Source organism: Lytechinus variegatus, chromosome 4 (genome assembly GCF_018143015.1).
Source record: "Lytechinus variegatus isolate NC3 chromosome 4, Lvar_3.0, whole genome shotgun sequence".
In the NCBI taxonomy this organism is placed as follows: domain Eukaryota; kingdom Metazoa; phylum Echinodermata; class Echinoidea; order Temnopleuroida; family Toxopneustidae; genus Lytechinus; species Lytechinus variegatus.
This window is the reverse complement of record NC_054743.1, coordinates 33,174,348-33,186,567: the sequence shown is the minus strand read 5'-3', so window position 1 is coordinate 33,186,567 and position 12,220 is coordinate 33,174,348. Positions and strand designations below refer to the sequence as shown.

At 35.6% G+C, this 12,220-nt stretch overlaps 1 protein-coding gene across 1 annotated transcript; it reads right to left on the bottom strand.

The window, feature by feature from the left end:
- Positions 1 to 3,076: 3,076 nt before the first annotated feature.
- Positions 3,077 to 11,949, bottom strand: LOC121412663 (zinc metalloproteinase nas-37-like). Its single transcript, XM_041605439.1, has 8 exons — positions 11,849 to 11,949; positions 10,197 to 10,623; positions 8,346 to 8,408; positions 7,420 to 7,608; positions 6,419 to 6,539; positions 4,918 to 5,038; positions 3,969 to 4,293; positions 3,077 to 3,385 (listed from the first exon to the last, which is right to left on the bottom strand). Exons 2-8 carry the CDS (start codon positions 10,549 to 10,551, stop codon positions 3,114 to 3,116), a joined length of 1,446 nt encoding a protein of 481 aa, XP_041461373.1. The 5' UTR covers positions 10,552 to 10,623; positions 11,849 to 11,949; the 3' UTR covers positions 3,077 to 3,113.
- Between the last annotated feature and the right edge of the window lie 271 nt (positions 11,950 to 12,220).

Genomic DNA, 12,220 nt, shown 5'->3' with positions numbered 1-12,220 from the left:
TTAATATTTTCCAGTATAGTAGCCTATATAAGGGAAAACTCGGTGGCCTTAAGTAGGGATTAATGCAAGAACAAATCAACAAGTCAGAATGGAATTGTGTACATAATTATGTTTTATTTCAGATTAATGTGTGGTGCTAGTGCAATTAAATAATATATGTTATACCAGATTAATGAAATATACATTTAAGCTGTTCAAAGTATTTTAGAGTATTTTATGCTGTCTTCTTTTTATTTTATTTTCCTTTTTTTTTTGGGGGGGGGTCTTTCACATTAGCAGCAAAAGCTGATAAAGAATAGATCAAATGGGTTAATGACAGGAAAGTTAAGAAGTTAACTTTGTTGAGAAAGAAGGAGAGAGTAGTGCAAGAGAAGTTGTTAAGAGAAACAAGAGAGGGGAGAGAGTGGGTGAGAGAGATGAAAAGAGAAGAATAAGGAGAGGGAGGGAGGGTAAAAGAGAATTTGAGAGAATAGAATGGGAAGATTCGGCTGAATATGGTTTGAGAGAAAATGGAAGAGAGCGTGAAAGGTAAGGGGAAAATAGTTGGGCATGAAGAGAGAGCAGGGGAGAGAATGTGAGGAATGGTAGGAAGAATATGATCAAAGGGAAAGTTAAAAAGAAAGGAAAGATGAAAAACTTATATTTGAAAAAAGTTATTAGACAAGGCTGATCTATAGACTATACATATATAGCGTGATTCCATACGTGTCGTACGGGACATTTAGAGAACATTTGACAGTTTTTGACAAGAAAAAACAAAAAATATTCCAGTAACTATAGGTGGTCATCAACTACTACCAGAGTGTAAGAAAAACCAAGACTTAACATGACTTGAATTCACATCCTGTATAATACAGATTAAAAATAGTAATGTGTCGTACGGACGCAGAAAAAGTGGCTTTTTAGAAACCTCAAGTTTGTACTCAAAAGTCTGTGAGTTGGGCAGATAAATTTCATAGAAACTGAACTCAAATTGACACTCAATTACCCAAGAACAAACACATTTATAAAAGAAAGCAAAATAAACATTCATGAATAAATAAAGCAAATTATAATTTTCGAGAACATTGTGGCGTACGGGACATTCAAAATGTGTCGTACGGGACATCTCTAAATTGAAGCCAAACTTTCTTACTTTATGTCACTTTGACTTCTTCAATCACATTATTTGGCTGATGGTAATGATAATCCTATCAAACTAAGACATTCATTAGGTTAGAAACCGCTATTAGGTGAATATTTCTGTCAATATATCATAAACAAAATAATGTGTCGTACGGGACAATTGTGTGTCGTACGGGACACTTGTGTGTCGTACGGGACACTTGTGTGTTGTACAGGCACTTGCGTGTTGTACTGGGCAGCCTGAATAAATAAACATAAATGTTTAATCAATCAGAAGGAGCATTGCCCCTAAATTCTTGCTTATTTATGAAAAAATATTTTAATAAGTAGTCATTCAGGACAATACAATTAAGTAACCTCAATATATACAATTGGGAACAATATGTTATAATTTTTTCATGATGGGAAATGTACAAGTGTTCACAGCATTTTACGAGCCGAAAAACTTCAGGTTTTGTGTGAAGTTATATTTTAGGGAATTAATTGATGATTTCCAAACACTAAACAATGAATGAATGAAACTTTGTGTAATTATGGGGCTAAAATGTTATAATTTTTTTAATAAAATGTATATCTACATGATATATGTCACAACTGTCACTTTTTTTTGCTTTTTTTAGTCACAATTTTTTTTTCTAAAGAAATGCGGTTCTACTTTTTCAAACCCATCTGCATTTCATGAAACCATATGGTTTGTCTTATTTTCCAGATTTTTTTTTACAACTTGAAAAAAGTAAGGAGTTTCAATACTGTATTTAAAAAATAGTGATCATCAAGGGAAGTCCAAATAGATGATCATAATGATTGATATGTATTTTTTACATCTTATAATAATTCCACATTAGCATGCAAGAGGAAGTCATCTTCCAGGCTAGGTTGAAATGATTATAAAAGTTTTCTTTTCATGCTCAATGAAAAGAAATTAACCTTGCTCTGATCAGTGAAAATCACCAGTTTAGCTGAAGGGATTCACAAAAGAATAAGCCTACATGAAATCAATTAAAATGTTTAGATTCACCTATTTCATGTTCTATGGAGATAAACAAAGTCCTTTTTCAGTTCACTTTATGTTAAATCAATTAAATGAATTTAAATATGCCTACTATTTATGGTTTCTGAATCCAAATCCTGCAATTAAATGCATTATTATATTGTGTGTCGTACGGGACATGTCCCGTACGACACAGCGTGTGTCGTACGGGACAACTTTTAATAGGACAATAATTGAAAAAAGAAAGGGCAGTAATTAGATCCTTATGGGATAAATCGATCACCCATGGGTCAAACAAAGAGAAACTGATTTTATGAAATTGCATCATCAAAAATAAAATTGTAGGAAAAACTTTTGCATTGTCATGTGTCGTACGGGACATTGCCAAAAATAGGTTCGGAAAAATCAGGGCTGCCCCTATTATGGATCATGAAAATGTTGTAGATATTATTTGGAACCATCATTGATATATTATTCTATTGACCTGCAATATTTTCAATCTTCTCATGCTTTGCAAATAATTGTTTCAGGCGGAATTTGTACTTGACTATTCAATGAGCAAAATTATTGAAAATTTAAAATTCCATTGTTCTCCCTCCAAAAAAATATATCTGTCTTCACTTTTGGTTAAAACTCATAATTTTCATAAAATTTAGGTATCATAGTAAAATATTACACTACTTATGACTTATTGAAAGCATGTTGACATTTATGATATTTTTGAAGTTCTAGTGTGGAATCGCCCAATATATGGTGAAAGAAGTGGTGGCAATTGCAATAAAAAAAATAAAAGGTAAGCAAACAGAAACACAGGGATATCTCAGGAAGTGCCAAAGTTTTTCAAACAATAACTTGACAGCTGTCAATCTGTACTTATGGCACACCACGAATTCAGGGGATTTTCAATTTTCTTATTATTTCTATCAATTCTATATACATTTACATGAATATATTAGCATTTGAATATATACTTGTAGCCTCTAACTAAATTCATGTGTTATGAAGATGGACAAAGTTTTACATCACAGTACTCCCAGACAGTGTTCTTGAGTGTTGTAAAGCACCATGGTCTCTCCCGTCCTCCAGGATTCCGGCAGAAGTTATGATGTCCAACACCCAAACTCTCATTAATGGTGTCGTCCTCCGACATGTAGTCGTGTTCGTGTGGGTATTTCGACGTCCATATTTGACAGGTGATGCCGCTCTCGGTGAAGTCCACATTCCCGCGGTAATCGCGTCCGTCGCCGCTTTCGCTATTGAAGCAAGGCTCTGGTAAAGAGTGAAAATGGAGAGTATCAAATATTTACTTTCATGTAGGGCTGGGTGGCGCTTCAGTATTTTATGGGGCAATTGAGATAACCTATATAATTATGGGGATCTGTTCTCAATTGAATAAGGGTAATGATTACATGGCAAGGACTTCTTCCACCCTCACTTCTATTTTTTTGTCTTCCTTTTTCTATTTTTACTACTATGAAAAAAAATCATATGGGTGACCCCCCCCCCCCACCCCTCAAGTACCACCTCAATTTTTATGATGCTGATGTATAGGATTTTCCTTGTTATGATTTTGTATTTTGAAATTAACAGATGGACATTAGCAGTTTCATCACAATACAAATAAAGACTATAATGATGCCACCCGTCTCGCAATGGATAGGCCTATTTCTATAAAGATAATGATAAATAATAAGTACACAAAATTTGCGTTTAGTTGAAACCACCATAGTCCCTATCAAGGGATGTATGATTTATTTACAGTGGGTGTAATTCAGAAATTCATATATTTTAACATACAAGTTAATATTTAATGAGCAAAAGCCAAAACGTTAATTAAATAAAACTTATATACCTTTCTTCTGTCTCCTCGCTGCTCTAACATTGCACTCATACAATCCTTTAGTCTGGGCAATGTCCAGCTCACTAAGCCCGTTGCTAGGTCGGTTCATGCTTGCTCTGACATCGGGGAGGAGTTCGCGGTATCTCTTCTTCATCCGTATCGTTGGTTTTCCATTGGCGCTGAAGGCGTTTGCGGAGTAATGCATGACGGACGCGAAGTCGTAGGGGTAGCCCAGGGACGTCACGTTGTCGATGTCGATCTTGTTGAAGTTCTCTTCTGTTCCTTGGGCGATGTTCCGCTGGACTATCTGGATATACTGATCTCGATCCTGACGACTCTACAGACGAACGAACAAATAACTTTAAAATTTATCGTGATGGATATGACAAAGCAGGCGCGTATCAGGGGCAGAGTGCGTGTCGTCTATTTTGAGGACATCTCACTTTTTTATTTTCATTCGTGTATGTCGGACATTTTTTTGTACACTATTGTTGCTATTCTGCCCCCCCCCCATATATATGAGCTAGCAAGCAAAGACACTGGTGTCGGGTTGGAAAGTCCTGCATAAGCATGACACTTGATAAGTTTTAGACAAAACGGGAATGCCTGGATCAGAGGAGAGAGAAGGGGTCTAGAGAGAGGGGGAGAGAGAGAGGAGAGTGAAGAGAGGTGTCTTAAGGTTTTCAACCAAGGGCTACCAACGTGGTGATCACTGGAGTAAATCTTTATGATCATTGGTGATGATCCCGGGATGATGAGGGACGTGCCCTCTTTTGTTTTCGATTTGTTTAATCACCGCCTCTGCCGCCAATGTTGGCACCCCTTTAAAGAAGGTCATATTGCCCTCTTTAAAAGTTTAATGGTTATTGCAAACATAAACGAAGTTGTTGCAGGTGAGATAGTATACGCAAAGACATTTTAACAATCAGTGAAAGTTGGAGCACGATTGACTGATGCCTACCTGTTCATGCCAGTATCCGATAGCGTGTCCGAGTTCGTGGACGATAGTACTGAATACTTTACACCCTGGTCCCATGGATATCAACTGCTCCCCTCCCTGACGACCAATGAATGACCAACATCTACAACATAATGAAGAAAATAGATAACCTTCTTTAAGATAACGATTGCATTCTACACTGACGTCTCGAGTCTCGGGCGCTTGACAATTAAAATTGCACGACCAAGAATAACGAGAAGCAATATATATATATTTTTAATGAGATAAATGATATTGAAAAAGGCAATGACATTGCTTCTTTGTATTATGTAAAATCTTTTACAAGTTAGATTTTTTTTATTACAAAAATGACAGATTTGTCGCTCGCTTGCGGTTTTTCCCCGTAAACACCATACGTCCCCTAATTTTGATGACGCTTTAAGTTTACATAACTGGCATGTCCACGCACTCTGAAGAGTGGATTTTTTTAACTTAGTATTAGAAAAAATGTCACGTGTTGAATATTTTAATCCATCAGTTTTCAGAACATCATTCATGATTCTTCTTAACAAAAATGTTATCAAACTGATTTCCATTTCAAACTCATAAATTCAGGGATTTAAATATAGATATTGAAGACACTTTGTCCATCCAAATCACATTGACATATTGAGTGTACACATATGGAAATTATATATACAGTGAACTACTTTTAAAACGAAGTTAGAAGAGTGAGAAATGTAAACAAGAATAAAAGGGAAAGTGTTAATTGTACGTATCTACTAGAATGATAATGACAATGAAATGGGAAACTGCATGAGAACAAACAAGTGCACTGTGGTGTAAAACAAAATCTTTAAAGGACAAGTCCACCCCAACAAAAACTTGATTTGAATAAAAAGAGAAAAAGTTAACACGCATAAAACTGAAAATTTCATCAAAATCGGATGTAAATTAAGAAAGTTATGGCATTTTAAAGTTTCGCTTCATTTCACAAAACAGTTATATGCACATCTCGGTCGGTATGCAAATGAGGGAACTGATGACATCACTCACTATTTCTTTTGTATTTTATTATATGAAATATGAGATATTTTGATTTTCTCATCACTGTCATGTGAAATGAAGTTTCATTTCTCCCTGAACACATGGAATTCCATTATTTCAACATATTGTGCTTCAGGCAAGGAGGTCCTAATCATCAAATTCATAAAAATTGAAATATTGTATAGTTCAAACAATAAAAAAACGAAAGAAATGGTGAGTGAGTGACGTCATCACCTCTCTCATTTGGATGTATCTGGCTCGGTCATTTAACTATTTTGTTGAAAATAAGCGAAACTTTGAAATGTCATAACTTTCTTATTTTACATCCGATTTTGATGAAATTTTCAGCATTGTGCTTGTTTAATTTTTCTCTATTGATTCAAATCAACATTTTTCTGAGGTGGACTTGACCTTTAAACAGAGGATTCTGAAATATGCCTTGCCCCCGGCATCACCTTGACGGTCTTTTACTTACCCTGGAAAGTAAGCGAATCTTAGGTAATCATGGTGAGATGGTTCCTTTTGAACAAATCTGATGCATGTATTCTGTTGCCAGTGACGTAGGGCAGATTTGATGAGTCTAACAGTTTCATGATCTGAGTAAATAAAAGGAACGTTATATAGTATCTGACTATATATCATGATATCCTATTTATGTAGTTCTCATGTTCATGACATATGCTCAATGAAGAACGGTGAAGGGCAAATATTATGCCGGACCTCGGGGGGGGGGGGGGTAAGCAAGTGACTCCCTCCTCTCCTTTAATTTGCATGATTTTTAATTTTGAATTACTTTTTTTTTTTGCCTTTCCATTTTTTTATGTGAATGTGGTTCCTAAAATGGCGGTGACTTTTGACCTCTTTTTTTCCCTGTTTATTCGTCAGGAAAATGTTGCCCATCTTGACTATGTTTCTCAGATACGCCACTGGTCAGGAGAATGACAAGACTTGTATAAATATTTTCTAAATTATTGAAAAGATTCTTTACCGAAACATGTTGAATCATCAAAGAATATGACTGCTCCCTCCCCATCCCCATGAGTGCCCAGCAGTGGCGCTATATAAGAATCTATCATCATCATCACCGTCACCGCCACCACCATCATCATCATCACTATCGTCGTCATCACCATCATCTTCATCATCATCATATCATCATCACCATCATCATCATTATCATCACCATCACTATCATCATCATCATCATAATCTCTTCTTGCGACAATCCAATGAATCCAGGACGTTCCTGAGTTTCGTTGCTTTTAAATGTATAATCAGTTGCCCTCGAAATGAAATGCCTGTGAATTTTCGCCTCTTTTTTATCATGTTCACATATACATTACGTTATTCAACGGTTTTACTTCACCCCCCCCCCCCCATCCCCAGGGATCTCTATTCAGCCTATAAGTGGCTTCAGTGAGATATACTCTAGGCTTATAGATATTATCTCTATCCACAAATCTGGACCAGACTTACTGAAATCCAAATCTATTGTGTAAGGTATGATGGCGTCTGGCCATCGACGATCACGGCCTTCGATGATAGCACGACGTGATCGAGATCGAGACGACCGTTGACTCATGCTCGTCAGTCCCAGTTGTCTTCTCTGGTCCCAGTCCAGTACGATGTCACCCTCGAAGAAAGGAGTGACGAAAGAGCTTTGAGCTGTTAAAAAATAATAATATGACCTTGATAGGTTTTCTCTATAAGTTGAAACGAATCCTCTTATTTTGCTGACTTATAGTCATTGAGTTTATTCTGTCTTCTGATAAATATCATTTATCCTTAATATTGTTATCATCATTGTCAGTATATTATTGATTATTCTCTTATAATAATCCCATCCACACGCCACTCCGGTCCACCCACCACCCCCCCCCCCCTTTCCCTCTGTCTGTCTCTCCCCCTCTCACTCTGTCTGTCTCTCTCCTTCCCCTCCCCCTTTCTCTGACTCTCTTTCCCTCTCCCTCTTTCACACACTCTCTCATAAGCTCTCTCTCTCTCTCTTATTTCTGTATCTATCTATCTAGCTATATAGCTATAATTAAAGTTCAAGAAACTACGATGAGTAAAAAAGGCTAATGACAAATATCAAATTGTTAACGAAGGTTATAATGAAAATTAATACATTTCGCCCATTATTATCTCTTTATCTATAGCTAGCTATATATAGCTATAATTTAAGTTCAGGAAATTATGATGAGCAAAAAAAATGTTAATAACAAATATCAAATAGTAGCGATGGTAATAATAAAAAGTTCATATCGATATATCGCTCATATTATATATCATGTACATGCCCTACATGGCTACTTCTATTGGTGTATCTAAATCTAAAACTTCCCTATTCGTATATCCAATCCCTAATATGTAAATGCCAACTGAATTTTGTTTGAACTTACTTTCACCATTTCGAGTTTGAAGCTGAATATTGCACAAATGTGAAAGGGGCGGTGGACAAATATCTGGAAGAAAGCATTGAAAATATAATCAAAACATCAAATTTAATCAAATAGATTAAGTTTTTAGTGATCTGATGGACATTCCATGAAAGAACAGTCGCAAAATAATAAGATTGTAAATCAAGTTTTGCAGTCTGGATCATGGTTTAATTGGTTTATCTTCCATTACGCGGAAAACATAGCGAATGTGAAAGTTTGTCTTTCATGTCAACTTTGATAACTTGGTAAAGTAATTGATTGAATTTACATCAAAGGCAAACAAGCTATTAGTCATAGCGAGACTCGTGTACTGATGTTGCCTTAGCCTCATCTGTTTTTTTTTCTATTAAAGGGGCGGGGCTTTTTAAGGAACAAGTCAAACAATAAACAAGCAAACACAGAATCATGATTTTTAAAATCCCTAGTAAGAAAACATCAAACTGATTACCAGCAAATTATATTCTGAAAATTTAAGATTTCAAAACAAGAAATATATATAGCCAAGTAAAAGAACATCGTCGTTTAATTCGCAATCGTGTTTTTTTTGGGGGGGTGGTAGTGCTCGATCCCAAGCCCTCCGTAAAAATCTCAAATCTTACTATTCAATTATTTAAGATTTATACTTCAACATAATCATGAACATAACTTCCATTTAATTTATTCCCTTAAAGATTTGTCCTGTGATTTCTATCAACAATATCTATTTAAAAGTTAACTACTAAAATGTTTATTAAGGTCTCTATATTTCGTACGTTTTTGTAGGACTCCTAGTAGGAGGAGACTTGCTTCCAGATTTATTTCCCAAAATATATTCCGCCCCCTGAAAAGATTTGCCTCAGTACGCCAACGATGAGTGGATGAACTTGTACTGCAGCACGTCGAGCTTGTATGTCGGAATGGGACATAATTACATTACTTAAAGGTCAAGTCCACCTCAGAAAAATGTCAATTTGAATCAATAGAGAAAAATCAGACAAGCACAATGCTGAAAATTTCATCAAAATCGGATGTAAAATAAGAAAGTTATGACATTTCAAAGTTTCGCTTATTTTTAAGAAAATAGTTATATGAACGAGCCAGTTACATCCAAATGAGAGAGTCGATGATGTCACTCACTATTTCTTTTGTTTTTTATTGTTTGAATTATACAATATTTCAATTTTTACGAATTTGACGATTAGGACCTCCTTGCCTGAAGCACAAAATATTAAAATAATGGAATTCCACCTGTTCAGGGAGGAATGAAACTTCATTTCACATGACAATGATGAGAAATTCAAAATATTTCATAATTCAAACAATAAAAAACAAAAGAAATAGTGAGTGAGTGACATCATCGACTCTCTCATTTGGATGTAACTGGCTCGTTCATATAACTATTTTGTTGAAAATAAGCGAAACTTTGAAATGTCATAACTTTCTTATTTTACATCCGATTTTGATGAAATTTTCAGGGTTATGCTTGTGGAATTTTTCTCTTTTTATTCAAAACAAGTTTTTCTTAGGGTGAACTTGTCCTTTAAATCACCAATTCTTCAGTCGGAATAAGGGCGGTGCCGGTGAGAAATTATTTTGACAGAGGGAACATTATGGTCCGAACGTTACTTCATTTTTATTCATTTTAATAACAAAGTTTTTAGAGTTATTCGACCTAAATCTCCTATTTTTATACTATTCTTAAGGCTTCCCTTTTTTCTTCCATTTCTATCTTCTGTCTTTTTCTACTACTGAAAAAATTAATAGGGGTGCCTTCCCCCTGGTCCTAATGGCGACTTTATTAAAATTAAGAATTTTATTAACGAATTTCCTTACTTTTATTTATTTGCCACGGTTCTCTTGACTCCTCGGCCTCAGTACTCGACATCGCTTTTGTCATCGACCTCTGTATCGAAGAAGCACTTCTCACTTGACGGTGGTCATCGACATCTATCGCGGTCAGGTCACCGGCTACGAGTGGCCAATCGATCACGGCTCGGCTTCCAATGGGCAACGGATGACTTATCGTTATCATGATAAGAATGAAGAACTGCGAGTTCATCGATCTTGAAGGTGATACAGCTGAATTCATCTTCTTTAAGTTCAAATTTATTGTTACTCGCAAATCATTTCCAGGCAAATCTTCAGGTATTACAGAAAGTTTCCCGATTTTGAATACTCGAAACTGCATTTAAATTAAAGATGATTGTGTCTCCTCTCCTCTGTATTGTAACCTAGACTCTGATGGTATGATGACTTTTTCCTGTCCAGAATATAAAAGGAGAGAGTTCAAAAGGCACTACCAATGTTTTATAAAGCAGATTCCTCTCTACACCGTTGATATGCACAGGATACATTCAATCAAAATCCGATAATAAATTCGGCGCGAAATCTACATGATTCAGAAGCGAAAAGAAAATCAATATAACTGGCATGAATTTTCAGAAGAGGAAAACAATAATGCTGCTTTAGCTCTGTCTGTTCCCCCATTTATATATTCTCAACATTCTGGAAAATTTAATGATTTTTTTATGTTCTCTAAATAACTACAAGAAAAGGCAAATCTAATTTTCCGTTATTTCGACAGTCATAATAGCGGTTGATGACGAAGTTTGTGCTAGTCACACCCACGAAACCATCTCGTGACCGATCAAAACTGTTACAATATACGAATGACATACAATCTGTCGGTTTGGAGTCGGTTTCGTTGATGAGACAGTAGCGTGACATTGACATGAGCACTATACCACGATTGGCTGGTCTGCTCAGAAACACTAAATTAAATAATATGATTTCCACAAATATCGGAGTCGGCATGTTCGGAAATCATAATGGCACCTGTCTGAAATTCTGAATTATCTTGTTTTCCCGTGAGAGAACATACCGTTATATGGTGAGAATGTTTGGACTTATGTCGTAACATCCTGTATTCCACAAAATAAACAAACACAGAGCTGCATCATAATATCCTATCTTTACAATTAAAAATCAAAAGTTTGATAGGTTTTTGGAATTTTGGCAAGAGACTTCCGGTGTCGTGAGTAAGGTTGGGGTAAATTTGTTAGCCAGGACCATCATCATCAATCAATAGTTTTTAGGTAAAAATATTTCACAAAAATTACAATTATCATTCTTACTTCCTGTTGTTAAAATTAAGATTTTGATGTTTTTTGAAGGTGGACACCACACGTGCCCGTCCAAGCAACAATAACGATAACAGTGATATTAATTTGAAGTGGGAAAAGAAAATATATACGAAGATGATACAATAATAATAAAATTGAACACTTCTAATAAAAACCTCTATTTCGGCAGAAAATACAATTGGGTGAAAATCCACTCACTTTTTTCGTTCATGTTATTTACCATATCATGGTTCCCATATACGAAAAAAACACACAACTATATACCAATAAATCAACTTGTCACAATGTCACTTTTAAAGACAATTCTGTCTCGATGATGATGGCGACGATCATAATACTCACGTTCAAAAGCAAAGAAGATAAACATGAAATGGTGACATTACAAAATCGTCGGTGTAAGTTGTCTGGCATGTTAAGTATAGTAATGATCACCTTCCACTTAGTTCAAGTTCTTGCAGCGAGTAATTCATTTAAACCTTTGTGCTTTTGATCATGTTGATAGATGCTTCTTAATCAGTATGGACTACGGATTAAGATTAAAGGCTTTGGGTCAATGGCTTTGAGTCCAATCAACAGAAAGTTTAACAAGAAAGGAAATTACAAATTCAAAAGAATAATAGTGGCCCGCGATAACCACAAACGGGTCCATCTTGATATGACAGGGACATGGTTTGCATGGTTTGGGGGATTCTGAGAATCTTTTCACAGAATAAT